The 16,136-nt window shown below is 35.0% G+C and overlaps 1 protein-coding gene across 3 annotated transcripts; it reads right to left on the bottom strand.

The window, feature by feature from the left end:
- Positions 1-1,473: 1,473 nt before the first annotated feature.
- On the bottom strand, positions 1,474-11,549 carry LOC130420939 (guanylate-binding protein 1-like). Of its 3 annotated transcripts, none has more exons than XM_056748493.1 (10): positions 11,409-11,549; positions 10,816-11,007; positions 9,370-9,497; positions 8,971-9,080; positions 8,056-8,243; positions 7,469-7,711; positions 6,929-7,209; positions 4,548-4,760; positions 4,190-4,292; positions 1,474-3,977 (listed from the first exon to the last, which is right to left on the bottom strand). In XM_056748493.1, the coding sequence occupies exons 2-10, from the start codon at positions 10,988-10,990 to the stop codon at positions 3,460-3,462; spliced, it is 1,959 nt and encodes a 652-aa protein (XP_056604471.1). In that variant the 5' UTR covers positions 10,991-11,007; positions 11,409-11,549; the 3' UTR covers positions 1,474-3,459. The 3 variants fall into 3 exon arrangements, with proteins under 3 accessions (XP_056604471.1, XP_056604472.1, XP_056604473.1); XM_056748494.1 differs by having other exon boundaries at positions 10,816-10,995; positions 11,409-11,541; XM_056748495.1 differs by having other exon boundaries at positions 10,816-10,953; positions 11,409-11,539.
- Positions 11,550-16,136: the final 4,587 nt, after the last annotated feature.

Genomic DNA, 16,136 nt, shown 5'->3' with positions numbered 1-16,136 from the left:
TCAATGACATGTGTTCTCTATTTGTATTTGATTGTTGCCACTTGTGTTTACCAGTATGGATGACATGTGCATTAGAGTGCAGAATGGGTTTTGAGAATGAGATTGTGTTTGGAGTTTTTCTGAAGAGTCTAAGTGAGATCTGCATATTGTGTTTTACCATGTGAAATGGTGTAAGGTATTGACAACAGATGAGCTAATTAGCTAAAGAGAAAAACTAAAAAAAATTGCTGTTGCGCATTTAAAATGTTTACTGTTTTTTTTTACTCTGTGATATGTTATATGAAGACTGTTTAATGTTACAAAATGTTATATCGAACTTCATTGCTTTGCGCTGTGATGGATATGAGATTATCTTTAAATAACAACTAGGGACGTATTAAACTGTGCTTATGGAACTTTTTAAAAACAATTTTCAAAAGTTTCCTCGTATAAGGACAGAAAAGATAGTGCATGGTTGTTTTTTATTATAACAATGTGTTCTTATAACTATTAGGCATATGCAGTCACTGTGTCATCTGAAAAAGACAAATAAAGTGCCAGAATCAAAGTGTGTTACAATGTAAAACCAAGTGCGAATATGCTAAACAGTTAAAACTTTGATAGCTAGAAAGATTGAGAAATCAAATGATTTAATTTGACTGATTATTTGATTATCATTGATCACACATGATCACATAGTTGTGTTCAGTTTTTTATGAAAGTTACAGGCTCTTTCCAAACTCAGGGAAATCTCTCTCTTTTTGTTTGAATACATATACAAACAACATTGGCATGTTAATATTTTTTTATTTTGTTTTTAATGCTTTGTTGTCAGGAAACTGCATGTACAATGCCACATCCCATTGTATAACAAAGACAATTCCACATGCATCAACAATAAAAAATAATAAACGGGTACTTAAACATCACTCAAAAATGTGTACTCGACATAGTTTACATTTCCATAGGAGGTTACAATTAATTCTAAAACAAAAAACGTATGTGTAAGTGAGCAACATAAAGTCATTTTTTGTGTGAAAATATTAAAGGAGGAGCATATAGTAACTGTTTTAATTGCTCTACTATTTTTCGATTTTGACATCACATCTATATTCATTTTATATGAATATAAAATATCAACCTGCATTTATGAATGTGAAATTAACACAAAAAATAAATAAAATGTATAATAAAACAAACACTTTTAAAGAGTGATCCTTGATGTACTAACATAAAATCACATGTTTATACGATAAGAAAAACTTTTTAAAATATTATCAACAATGAAAACCTCCACATTATTCCAATCAGGCATTAAGTAATTCCAGATGAATAGGATAAACTAAATAACTAAAGCATATCACCAGTTATCGGTCAATATTAATTATATATGATTCATATTATATTTATATATATAATATGAAATGTTATGTTAAAATATGCAGATATACTGTCAATAAATATATGTTATCTTTCCTGTAGCTCAGTGTTTAGAGCATTGCTTTAGCAACACCAAGGTCATGGGGACAATACCAGGAATTGCACATACTTAAGAGACAAATGTATAGTATCATGCAATGTAAGTCGCTTTGGATAAAAGCGTCTGCCAAATGCATAATTGTAAATCTTTCAACCAGATGTTTAATTGTAACCCTTCTGAAGCTGCTTCCTCTCTCAACATCTGTTGCACAATATGTCTTTTCATTGTTGCGATTGTGCCAAAACTGGCAATCGCCCTCATTTGGTCATAATCTGAGGTTTGTCCTATAGGCTGTATCCTGGGTGTATATATGCAGAGGACGTTAGTTGGGCGGTGTGCGTCATTATTCCTGGCCACTGATGTCATGTGTGCTGCCATTGCTAGTGTCGGAGTGGGGAGTTGATACCCAATGCCATAAGATGCTGCAGTAAATTGGATTGTTGCCCCTGTCGCTAATCGAATCTTGTGATTTGGGGAACCAGATGTGGACTTTGTAGACGTTGATCATTGTTCATTGATGACATTACTAGTGGAAATCTGTCTCACGTTCAGTAACGCAGTCTGGTATTCATGCTTTGAGCGGCACCGTGTCTGATCATGGGTGTTTGTGCAAGTTCCATGGCTGCTTGCTTCTAATTATCTTCTGTAAGATTTCTGTCATTTTTTGGACCCGTAAGGGGCAGAATTCATCTTTCTTACTTGTCTTGTTTAGCCAGGAAAGATAGGTATGATGAACTCTCTGTCCTTTCCTTCAGTAGGCGCCAAACTAAAAGTGACTTTCATCCATCCAATGAATGGTATATCCTGACCATTTGGAGCTACAAGGTAAAGTTCTTCTGGTGCATCAATTGCTTCCGAAACATCTCTTAATTGTACATTTTTCTACACCTCACCAACAATGGACACTTAAGAGGCTCTGTCCCATAAAGCTTCTACACACAAACTTTGAAGCCTTGCACCAGACACTATTCCAGTCCAGTTTATCTTGAATTTCACCAGAAACAAACATCAGGAGTGACATACAGTAAAGTGTATATTGAATGAAAGCTGTGATTATAAATCAGGTTTATTCCATTTGACCAAGTCTGTTAAAACCCATCTAAAGTATAATAACATAAGGAACATTCTGTAAAAATATAACCTTGATATATTTCATATTGACTGAGTGAGGGCCATGTCAAAGATTGAAATAGTGAAATAACTGCTTGAAATCTAATTTGATGCTCGTTTTCTCATAATTAGATTCAGAGACTTTAGTCTGGTTTTCTGACTGGGTCACATATGTTTATTTTTGCAAACATCTTAATAAATCTTAAAATATTTTAAGTATTCTGAAAACCAATTTTCCCTTTTAATTTTTGTTAAAATAAGTGCAAATATAAAGCAATATTTTAATTTTAATTTGGCTGAAATTCTGTCCATAGTTTCAAAAAAATGAATGCAGCAAACCGAAAGGAATTTGAGTGGTCTCTAAATTTTCAAAGGCTGTGTATATGAAATATGTATGTCTTACAATGAGTATGTCCATGGCAGGTTTGGTCTTAAATTTCATATAAAGTGGCGCTAAAATGGTCTTAAAAATGTTACTTCCTTATATCTTATATAAGGTATATAAGGTATAAGGTATATCTTAAATCTGTAGACACCCTGAACTAGAAGTCTGCACCATTAAAAAAACGAGATGCTTAGTACTCCAATTCTTTTTTCATTAGTATCTTTAAAAAGTTCTTTGAAAGTGATGTTAGGTCAGTGTGTTATGTTTAAATTTGCATTCTCATTCAATCAAAAAAAAATGGGTGGAGGTGTCCCCTTGATGATGGGACTTGAATGGAAGAGGAATCCAAAATGTTCAGGGTCTGAATCCTAGTCGATCATGACAATAAACTGAAAGGTCCTTAAGCAGGTCTGGTCTGGATGATGGGAACATGGCAGGACAAACAGATAGATAGGAGGTGGAGTTAATTCTGGTGAAAGTTTAATGCACAAAGATTTAAATAGCATTAACAGGGACACGAACATGAATGTGAACTAGAACCGGTCCCAGAACCACCAATGAGACCTCGAAGTAGAAGACATAAGAGTGGCGCGGAAGGGTCTGATGAAGGTCTCGGCATGCTCATGATGGCTTTCATCTTCTCGTTGTGTTCCCTCATCATCAGTTTCATTGTCTCATCATGTTTTTTGTTTATGTTCTTTATCATCTTTTTAAACAGCTTGTCACTTTTCTTTTCTGCTTCCTCATTCTTCCTCCTGAAGTCTTCAATCTCTTTAGACATCCTCTCTGCTTTCTCTCTAAAGTCCATCTCTAACAGAGCAGCTTTCTCCTTCAGTTTACTCTCCGTGGCACATCTGAACTCCTCTTTCTGAAGCTTCATCTCTTCATCCATCTTCTTCATCATCTCCTTTATACTCTCTTCATTACTGTGTCTCTGAGCTTCCATCTCCTCTTCTAGAAGTTGCTGCTTTTTTTCTTTGGTGTTTATCTCCTGAGCCAGAAGAACAGCCTTCTCTCTTTCCTCTGAAAGAAGAGGAAGAAGAAATTCTTAAAGCGTACATATTACGAGATCATGTAAATTACATTTCATGCAGTGTGTAATGTTGCCGTGTGTGAATGTACGCAGCCTGCCAAGTTGTAAAGCCGAAGGTGACTGAATCACAAAGTTCGCTTCGCGAACTGAATTCTTTTTTTTCCCTCTTGTGTATCATAAAGTTGTATGCAAAAAAATATACCCATAATCTTTTTCTCCTGGTCAGTCAGTTTTTTGTCAGCCTGCAGAATAGCTTTGGATTCCACAGACTTCCTCTTCAGAAACTTTTCAACTGTGTCTTCTGCCTGTGGACATCACGTTGCATTGAGTTTAGTTTAAGAATTCCAGCCACCAGTAAGCATGTGAGGAACGTCTTGACTAAAGATGACACATTTTTGTCAGAAAGAGTCAGGATTCAAAACAGGAACCTATTGATGACCACATGACTTCTTTACCTCTAATCCACTGTCTCTCATTCTATGAAGTCAAATTCTGTGAAATTGTCAGTCTGACTTACAGTTATGAGTGGGTGGTTTTGGGTGAAATGTTGATTTACTCACCTTGACTTCTTTATTTGCTTGGAATTTGTATTTCTTTATAATGTCTTCAAGGTCCTGGGAGAAGAGAACGTAACCACCAGGTTTGGCATAAAATCCTGTCTTGAGTTTTTCTGTCATTGTTGCAGAGAGGGATGACAAGAGATCCTCACATCTTTTCTTTGATGCCTCCTCATTTTGGCCCAGGTATCCATGAAATAGGTTATGAATGTGTTCCTGTAGCATTGCACAAAATATCCAACACAGAGAAATATAAAATGTTTTACTTCTAGCGAACTAAAAACTTACACTTATTTGAATATTTAATGGTCAGTAAACATTTAGCCTTTGAAGGGATAGTTCACCCCAAAATCTATATTTTTCAGTTTTTTGTACCCATGTAATGTTCAACAGATTTTAGGACCTCCCAGCATATTCGAAACACATATAAGGATATTTTTGATAACATCCAAGTTATTTTGATTTTTTTGCACACTTAAAGTACTCTCGTCGCTCATTCAAAATTAAATTGACCTTCTACGATCAGATTAAAATGAGACCAATTAAATAATGTCTTCAGGACGTTTATGGACCTTGACGTATACTATTACTATGATGTCTATGAGGAGACCTGGAAACCTGTCGGATATGATCGTAATATCTTTGTTTGTGTTCTGAATACGCTGGAAGGTCTTAAAACATGTAGAGCATATAGAGTTGGTGAGAATCATTCACCATTTTGTGAGATCATTCATTACAGCCAAATCACCCAAGTGAAAAATGTCTCAATTCCATAATGTTCTTAAAGTGCTCTATTTTTGCGCATTCATTTTGTACTTAATATACAAAAAATATGAACAAAAATATCCTTTTAACATACTATCTCTGTATTTAAAAATGTATTTAGTGACCACTTGAAGTATATTTAGTGACCACTTGAAGTACACTTGAACCCATCTTTCATATAATACTGTTTTCAGGTTTATGTCAAGTACAACAGAGATGGTATGTTAAAAGCATATATTAGCTCATGCTTTCTACTTTGCATAATCATTTTGTATTTATAAACACATACACATACAGGCATATAGTTAAGAAGACTAAATTAATAAAATATAAAATTAATAAACATTTATATGTAATTTTAATTATTGGTAAATATAAATACATGTACATTTTCCTAAATATGTATTCATTTGTATGTGTTAGTATTAGTGGTGGGCATAGATTCATTTTTTTAATCTAGATTAATCTAGATTAAAATGGATCATTTGAATTCTGCCGAAGGCATTCAGAATATGTGTGCTACCCAAATAATGACTAAAAGTAAGTCTTTGAGAACGGGTTTCTCAAGCCAGGTGGCGCATTAGACCAGGGGCTCATCTCCTGTTTCCAAAATGCATCTCAAACTGATTGAGAAAGCTGTTCTACTATGATAATTGGTGATGAAAATTAAATTATGTTCAATAAGATGAACTTGTGTTTACTTCCGCATTAGCTAAGGGATGATTTGCGTTTAGGTGGTACTTGAGACTGGAAGAGCTCCTACAGTACATTAACATTTAGTCATTTAGCAGACCCTTTTATCCAAAGCGACTTACAAAGAGTGAGGGAGCAACAAGCGATATGTCATACAGGAGCCATAATACATTAGATCTCAATACAAAGTTACGGGTTTCAACAAAAGATAGACCACTACCTGTTGAGAGAACGTGTTTTTTTTAAACCAATTCCGCATTGCACAAGGTGCAAACAACCTTAGTCTTGTCGATGTTTCCATTGGGAAGCTTCTTAAAAAATATTCCCTGAAGCAAACCCGGCGGCTTCATAGCTGCATCCATGTTAGCACGTCACGTTTGATGCGGTAATTTCACAGTAACGTTATGTTGTGTTCAGATCAAACGTGAATGGCGTGTCAAGCGGGAGTGATTTATATGTTAATGCAAAGAGCCAATAGACCTACTTGCTGCGCGAATCGCGCGAATGAAGCCTTGGTTATGAGATGATGAGGCGACTTCTGCTTCCGCGAATGACGCGAATCACGCGAGTTGAAAAATCTCGTTCTCGCCCCGTACAGTGCAGTTAAGCTGGTATACATCCGCGCTAAAATATCAAGGTGAAAGTCATCATAGCTTGCGAAGTATAGACCCAGCTCCCAACCCAACTTTGAGAATAGATTAACGGCGACATTTTTTTTATCGCGCGGTAAGACTCTCACTGCCGCCCAGCACTAGTTAGTATTTATAAATACTATATAAATGCACAGCACATAGACATTATGTAAACACAAACTTCTTTTCTGGATGTGATTAATCGCGATTAATTGTTTGACAGCCCTAATATCCTGTATATATATCCTTGAAAAACAATGTAATATAAATTGTTCATTATTTACTGGGCATCACCTCGAGACTTTTTATATATGTTCCCTCGCTGTCCTTAAAGGAACGCTTCATGAAGGTTTGTGTTGCCAAGAGACTGAGACGTTGGTGTTCTGAGGACACATTCTTCAGTTCCAGAGGGAAGGACTTCTTCAGCTTCTCCATTCCACTCTTGTACACCTCAAGCCCCTCCTTCACTGCAGCCTCATTCTCAATCGTTGCCATGGCAACCACAGCGTTCTCCAGAAATGGAACTTCACCACTGGAGATTGTGTCGACATATGTCTTGACCAGCTGACCCAAGACTTTAGGAAAAGGTCACATACAAGCATTTTAATATGATAAACTAACATTTCGATTTTTGAAAATTAAAACTGGCCCATCTTGCATCAGTGTGGCAAGTGTGAATGCTTGAAGAAATTAAGTAGGTCCCCAAAACATTGACAACAGTTTAGCAACAACTACAAGAGTCCGAAGCAGTACATTTACACGTGATATTAAAATATATCAAATTTATCCCTGTAATAATCTTAATCAAACATTTCATATATCCTGTCGAATCACCTCTGCCTGTGACTGTGTATCCATCTTTCAGCTTTTTCACTTCACTTCTGTCAAAGATAAACTTGCAGAAACAATTTGAGACATTCTGGAAATCTGGGGAAAGGTCAGCAGGGTCCAAGCTGTCCAGACGAGACACTTTCTCTGGTATAGCTGGGAATGGGAGTGTAAAACATTTTCGGGAAGGAAAATAATTTCGGATACATTCCCGTGGAAGGTTGAACTCTTGTACTGTTCTGGAAGTGCCTTTGAAAGAGATAAGCAAATACAAGTGTTGCTTAAATACACTTTGCATACTTAAAAAAAAGCTAAAAACATACCTGTTCCGCATTTATTTGACTAACCAATAACTGTCTGTCCGTTTGTCTAAATAAAAAATCTTGTTGTTCACTCTCTCCTTTGCTTACTCCAGTTTTAATCTTCCTAGTAGCGTTGCCTTGTAAACGAATGGTACTGTTTAACACTTGTTGACATATTGTTTATTTGCTCTCCTACTTGTAACTCGCTTTGGATAAAAGCGTCTGACAAATGAATAAATTATAAATGTTAAACAGTCTTCTTATTGATTTACATGTTTTTACAAATTTTACCTGGTTTTAGCTTCAAGGCAAATTCCAAATATTGGTCTTCAGTCACGTATTTGCCATTGATTTTTTGTTCCAGGGTGAAGTCCCTCACAACCCAGATGAAACTAGGAAAGAACTTAACAAACTCTGAGCCATCTTCATCTTCATCAGATGATTTGATCTTGATATACTCAGTCAATTCTGTGACATATCTGGAAATGGTTTAGGTTTCAATGCTAAGCAAATTTAGTGTCTGCTATATTTAAAAAAAAAAGTATTATTGAACTATTGAATAGTAATTTTTACATGTTCATTTAACACATCTTAACTTCAGTTTTTATCCAATAAAGTGTTTTTTTTCTCATGTATCTTTGACACATCCTTTGTACGACACTATGGTCAACTATTGTTGTCCTCATGTGTGTATTTAGATAAATGCAATGACATAAACCATAAAATATCAACTGTAGGGATGTAACGATTCACCATGAGTCGGTTGAGAAACTATTATAATATGACACGATTCAAGTCTGTTGAGGTGTTAAATGAATCACGGTACATGTTTTGAACAGTCGGGGTCACTGTGTTCACTGCAACTTGATAAACATGGATACGCTGATTTTTCTTTAAAAAATGGTAAAACAAATCCAAGTTAAGAAAATCGCAGATAAACTCTTATATGTTTATATTAAGGAGACCCTTTGTATTTTTCCTTTTTGGTGGGGGTTGGATTTAATATTGCAGTTTATTTAGTTTTGTTATTTGACAATAAATATATATATTTTTTAATAAATTTGCGGCATTTTTGTTTTGTCTCAAATCATTTTGTAAAAAAGACTGTGAACATATCGCCTTGTGAGGTCAGTATCGTGAATCGTATTGCATTGTGAATTGTTACACCCCTATTAAACTGTTAAAGTACAATGTATGGAAGTATACTGCAGTTCCTCAATAGCCCTGTTGTCAATCGTCCCTTGGCTATTCAGCACTAGAGTGCTGCTCAGAAGGATGGCAAGAGAGAAGATCTTGGTATCATGCTTTGAATCTCCCTGACAGATAAAACAAAATTATTTAAAAAAGAATGGCATTGCGTTGTTGTCACACATAAACATCTAATAGCCTTTTGACTTTTTGTCTGTTTGTCTTCTTCTATATGTCTAAGCATATTATGGATCTATGCCACCTTGGTGGTAATAAATGTGTCAGACACAAGACTGTAGGGTCTCCTAAGTAAACTCATCGCTAAAATAATACTTCTGACATACTTCTAGACAGGGTGTCCCATTATTATGATGTGACAGTTTTGAAGTAAACATGAAGAAAGCGCTGTTTTTTTACCTTGTCCACATCTCCAAGACCTTCAGTGTCCAGCAGCACCAGGGTGGTTCCTGCTTTAGTTGGATGGTTCACACACCACATCCAGATGCCCTTCGTCTTCGACTCAACTGTGCTGCCCAACGCAAATCCTACAAGAAAGAAAAAACTTCAAGAAACTTAACACCACTCACATCTATGGATCATTTATTTACCTCCTCAGCAAACTGGGGCATTATTTGGACTGTAATAACTTGTCTTGCTGAAATAAACGCAGCTATTTCTTTCTAGATACACCGTGGGTCCCCTTACATAGAATTCGGTATGTTTCTACAGTATTCCTAAACAGACAAACTTATAAAACTTTATAAAAATGTTTTGTCCTTTGGCAAAGAATCGAAAACGTGATAACATTTTTGTGCAAGTGTCAGCCACCATAGTGCTTCAAAAGGGAGAGGTGGAGTGAGCCATTGGTAGCACTTCTCAACCTCGCCACAAGATGCCACTGAATACAACTGACTGGTCCTCGCAGTAGCAGGTGAACTGTCGTTCATCTTTTTCCCCTGCCAAGAGACACTTGTTGTGCTTCCCCGCATTGACACGAATGAGCAGTACGTGAGTGTGTGTTTGGCGCCTCCCATGTTAACCACAGCTGATCGCAATGCTAAACAATACCCTAGAAACCATCCAGGGTACCCAGGCAACACCCTAGTAACACCTTATCAATCTTTACTATCTACCATCTAGCGACCTAATGGCAGCAGGAAATCCTACTGACATTTCCTCCTTGACGTTTTAAGGGTTTTATGTGTATGTTGTTCAGATGTTCTGGTAGCTCGGTTGGTACAGCCTTGGGTTAGCAGCGCTATCTGGTTTGATCCCCAGAAACACATGCAGTGAGACAATCTGAATCTAATGGGGCAGTTCACCCAAAAATGAAACTTCTGTCCTTATTTACTCACCTTCAAGTTTATTTTTAAATCTGTAAACATTTATTTGTTCTGGTGAACAAAGAGAAATATATTTGGTAGAATGATTATAACCAAACAGTTCTTGGCCACCATTGACTACCGTGGAACGAGAATTTGCATGATAAATTTCTGATCTGATGAACACAAATTAAAATATTTTGAAGAATGCAGGAAAGCATTATAGTGCAAAGAAAGTGTATTAGGAACTATGTATAAAGTTCAGATATTAAACATAAACAAAGAAGCATCTTGATTGGCCGCTATTGTTACACGAGCACAAGACTGACAGCTAGAGAGCAATACACTTTAAAACTTTACTTTTCAAAAATGTACCTTAAGGAAAAAAAGAGGTGGGAGTAGCATTAAATAGCTCACCCTGATTCTGATGTAATGTATGACAGTTGACATTCGTTGTTTATTTGTTGCACAGGATTTTTTTTTTGGATCTTTGAATTTATACGAGGAGTCATGACAACACTAAACCTAAATCAAGTCTAACCTGTTTGTTTCCCAGCGAGACGGTTCATCAGGTAGGACTTCCCGGTGCGGTAGAGACCCACCACAGAGACCACCACCACCGGCTGCTCAATCTTCTGCAGGATCTGCAGCGCTGACTCCTGTACACACAGCCTCCCATCTGACGTCGTGTCAATGAGACAAACCGGTTTGTCCATGTTCACTGGAGACAAGGCTACACATTTTTTTTTTTTTTTTTCTGTTGATCTAAGATTACTTGAGAGATATTTCAGTAATTCAATAGTTCACAATACAGTAATTCCCCAGTTGTGTAAATTGTCTTTTTCAGTTTTGGGAAAATACATTTTTAAACACATATTCGTCCATACTCGTAAAATGAACACATAAACATATTCACAACAAATGATTGAAGAACACTAACGGCTTTCATATTGAGCTAATACTACTATCTATAATGACAAGTCAATATAAATCACACGATAATAATAATTATACAAATAATACAATAGTGATAATAATAGTTTGTTGACTCAAATTGACTGTAAACTATTAGAAAATGTACAGCATTCATAGCAAGAACCGTATAAATAGACCGAATAAAGGAATGCAACTTACATTTATTTAACTTCAGGAGCTCTGAGTCGTACAAGTTGTGGCTTGAACTGTATTATTACCTGTTTATCTTAAACAGTCTTCAAGATCCAGCCCCCCTAATTCTAACTGGTCTGGAGTGAGTTAGGGATTAATCGTAGTCTCTCAGTATCTCTCTCAGATTATCTTGTTTGGCATTCTACTAACTGAGCAAACAACATTGTGCTGTTTAACGATTTGTTTCACTTTCCAAATCAGCAACTGCAACATGTGATGCAAGAAGCTCACAGTCCCCTTTAAAATTTAAATATTTCACTAAAGTATTTATTGATGTTTAATTATTTTATATTCATTGTTATTTTACATATTTATATTTGCTCTTTCATTTACAAACAAACCACTTGTTAAATTTGTTCAACTTTCTTGTAATCTTGAGCTGAACAGTAACATTCCAGAAGAAAAGTAGTACAAAGTTTATCACTGTTTGTCTCTCTCTCTCTCTCTCTCTTTCAAACATTAAACCAGACCATTATTGGCATTATTGAAACTGATTTAATAAAGAAAACATTGCAACAATGTACCCTGTAACTGAAGCTTCTGAGATAACTTCGTTCACCATCAGCATTTTGTAAATTAGATTAAAACATTGGAGATTGAGACATTCCCCCCAGATAACCGGTTTTTACGGCGAACACACTGATGGGTGTTCGTTCACTCAGACAGCTTTTCAAACAACTGTCAACTGTGATTTATTTAGTAACAGACTCCAAAATAATCACAGATCTTTAATAGCTGTAATAATTTCATATTTCATGTGTACTTTCATGTAAAGGTATCACTATTGCTTGCCTACAGGACTATCACAGGATCTGCACCGCTTACTTCCACACTCTCCTGCACTCCTACACCCCATCAAGATCCCTGCGTTCAGCAAACCAGCGGCGTCTAGTATTGCCTTCCCATAAGGGCAGTAAATCGCTCTCCCCGCTCTTTCTCATTCACAACTCCTTCCTGGTGGAAACATTCTTCCTATCTCTGTTCGTTCAACCACATCTCTCACAACATTTAAAAACTACTTAAAACCCATCTCTTCTGTGAATACTTGACAAACAAATGAGAAAAAAAAAATAAACACACAAAACAACACTAACCCTTTCTCTCAACAGGTAGTGGTCTAGCTTTGTTAAAACCAGTAACTTTGTATTGAGATCTAATGTATTATGGCTCCTGTATGAACTATCGCTTATTGCTCCTAAACTCTTTGTAATTCGCTTTGGATAAAAGTGTCTGCTAAATGTCTAAATGTAAATGTAAACTTTCCACCAGTATTATTTGAGGGAGTACATCCATACAGAAACATATTCAAATGTCTAGTCTTATAATATATCCATTGTAAAACATTACCAATACCCTCTTATTATTGAAAAAAAATACTTTGGTCAGTCTAATCCAATTTTACAGAACATGTAGATATAGAAAATGTCGAATTATACTGAAATATATGAAGAGTTTGGTTCCAAAACGCTATAAATCCATTTTGTTTTCTTTATAAAGAAAGTGGAAAGATGAAAACCAATATTTTCTGTTTCAAAGTTTACCCTGGCATCCTTAGGTTCTAGCAACATAAGAAATTCAAATCTAGATTTTGATTTATTATAAAAACTGTTTTTTTCCGAAAATGCAATAATCTTTGGAATAAATGAAGAGCTCTTTTCCAAAATGCATTAAGTGCCAAATTTAAAAAAAAATGTGTTTATCATGCCATTTTGCTGTGTACTAAACCTATTCGCTGCTCCATCAATGTTTCATGCCAAATCGCTATATTTCCTTGTTTAAAATGTACTGCAAGATGCAGTTTTTTTCCAAAACGCTATAAATCCCCAACCTGTTTTTAGCCTAAATGCCTATGTCCTCTCGATCAATCCGAACTCGCTCGTTGGTGGTATTTGTATGTGTTATTTATAAATTATTTGTTGAATGTGGTTGAAAATATTGAAACATGAAATTCCATCCATCCATTTTCCACCGCTTATCCGAACTACCTCGGGTCACGGGAAACATGAAATTGAAAATATTTATTTTATTTTACTATTTAGTTTGTTACTATTTATTTTATTTGGCTGTTATTTATTTTATTTTATGCATTTGCATTTATTTGATTTATATTAATTTATAGTATGAGTCCCTGATGTCATATGTTTCATGTTCTCTTGTTTGTTTGTTTTTAAAAAGAAATAAACCAAAAATGTTTAGAAAAAAAGGATGGATTTGTAGCGTTTTGAAAATAAATAAATTTGTATTTATAATCAACAATATTTTTGTTTCATTTAACAATCATTGTTTAACATGTTCAGACTGAGCCAACAGACCATTTTAACAGGATAAATTGAATATTAACAAAATGTATGGGCCTAGGTAAAAAAATGTAATTTTCATGAAATGGGTTTATAGCGTTTTGGAAGAGAGTTCTTCATATATAAAAGTTATTTTTCATATTGAAACTGTTGAAAATACACAACAAAGTGAGTTGATCCACATAGGACTGCCTCTGAACTCAAAACAATACTAAGCTTACAGTACATACAGGCACTTGACTAAAAATACATTCAGTCAGTCATCGCTCCTAAAATGAAAACAACGGGTCATCATTTCTTCCCCCTTCGCAGAAACCAGCACAGGTTCATCAATGCCGATAAATTTCCTGTAACAAAATAACATGTTTGCCATTTGTTTGAAAGCAAAATGGGTTTAATTGTAAAAATAAGTAAAATACTAGGTTATTCCAAAATAAAAATAAAAATGAACAAACAATAAATTGTTGGATTAATTTAATTTATTTTGACACCCATTTCCACACAATTGAATTAATGTATCTGAACTTAACACTTAGACAAGTAAATCTTAATTTCATCAATTTACCCAGCTAGCTTGCAAATGCAGACATGCACGCAACGTAAAAAAGTCCTAATAATCAGTAATAATGTTCCAACTACAGGCAACAAATGTCATGCTTTTAAGGGGGTTTATTGTCTTTGTTGAGTCGTGACGAGACATGGCGTAACACTGGATAATCACTAACGGTAAATCTTAATAACGTCGTATAAAAAAGGTAAAACACTTAGCTATAGTTTTTAACTATGTACTGTAACATTATATATTTTAAAAACCTTACCAATCCTTTACATCTTCATTTTCCAGATCAGATTCAGGCTCTAATTGATAAGGAAAGTACCGATGACATTTTATCACCTGTTAGTACAATTGCTTGGGAAGATGTTCTGAATATGGTAACACAATGGAATTAAATGACATCATCATCCATTAAGTGGTTTAATTACATTGCAGTCAAAGTTTTACATATTACTTCAAACACATATTATATTTAAACTGAACAGCTAGTTTAACCAGACCATTCAGGACTCCCAGCATACATCGTGGACAAATGAGCTACAGTTTTTTATAGCCTTAATTTTTGCTGTTGTTTTGCCATCATTCTTGAGATTTATACTCTGATTCTTGATGTCTGATTAGACCAGTTGTTAAATTTAAATAATAAATGAACTTAATAGTAACTAATATTAAACTCTTGTTTGAAATGCAAGCAAATGTAAACAAGCTATTTTAGGGATGACAATGATGATGATGATATCATCTCATTTCAACTTATTCCACATGGAATAATTTACACTATCAGATGCAACCACGACATACTTTAACACAAGAGCAAATAAAACCTTTACTCCTCACCTCTATGGCAACCCCCCAAAAAATCACAGACAGCAGAAAATCTTCTCAATTTTAACATCACAGAACAGTAAACACTAACACATTTTCTTATCTGCCAAAAAACACAAATCCAATAGCACTTGAACTATTCTAAAATCTAAATCCAGTCATAAGAGCAAAGCATGCTGGGAACTCAATCCGCTGTGTAGTTTAATTTAGTCAATGAAAATGATTCATGTTGTCCCAACACAAATGGACTAAGATGGACTTATGTCAAAGAGTAGCCTATTTATGTCACTATTACACAATGAAACCAATATAAATGTGTTTTTGACAAACTATATTGATTAAGTAAAACAAACAACCTTTAAACATATTTGTTTGTGTGTTAAAAATGGCATATGGCATTCATAATAAATAATCTTTTTACCTTTTTGGCTTTGGTAAAATACATATATTTATATAGAATGTGAACTTAAAGCAAAAACACAACTTGAGATAAAGTGAGGAAATTGGCTATCACAAATTACAGTAATGTTTTTCAGTTTGTCCAAAGTTGAAGTAATTCAAGGTTTCATTTTTTTTCAGTGTAGGATGGATCTTATATGGATTGGGACACATGGAAATAGAGAAAACTGTGTCAACTGATTAATATCAATGAATGTTTTGCAGCTGGCCATTCCTTCTGTGGCCTCTCTTATTTAACCATATAAACTTTTAAACACATTTTACTGTACGCAGTTAACATGTTGACCTTTGTTTTGTGAGCGTCATGCATGAATAATTCACAATAACACATATTATTTATTATCCCTGATACTCCGAAGTGAGCTATTATTGGAATTAAAGATGTGTTATTTATTTAGATAAAATATACAAAATGTCACTGTGGTATGGTGTGAAACAGAAAAAGCAGACATTTCAACTTTTTTTGAGTCTGTTTGCACATTCTGGAGACTACCCCACCCTCCTGTATCTTGTATCACATGTTGCAGTTGCTGACTTGAAAAGTGAAACCAAATTAAA

Source organism: Triplophysa dalaica, chromosome 5 (assembly GCF_015846415.1).
Source record: "Triplophysa dalaica isolate WHDGS20190420 chromosome 5, ASM1584641v1, whole genome shotgun sequence".
Taxonomy (NCBI): domain Eukaryota; kingdom Metazoa; phylum Chordata; class Actinopteri; order Cypriniformes; family Nemacheilidae; genus Triplophysa; species Triplophysa dalaica.
This window is presented reverse-complemented; position numbering and strand designations above follow the sequence as displayed.

What these genes read in the sequence shown, in the direction of transcription:
- LOC130420939 (XM_056748493.1), bottom strand. Translation starts at nt 10,990, where the DNA reads ATGGACAAACCGGTTTGTCTCATTGACACGACGTCAGATGGGAGGCTG. An exon ending in GTCTTGGAGATGTGGACAAG is followed by an intron (nt 9,081 to 9,369) that starts GTAAAAAAACAG and finishes TTTATCTGTCAG; the next exon opens with GGAGATTCAAAGCATGATAC. An exon ending in TGCCTTGAAGCTAAAACCAG is followed by an intron (nt 7,712 to 8,055) that starts GTAAAATTTGTA and finishes TCTCTTTCAAAG; the next exon opens with GCACTTCCAGAACAGTACAA.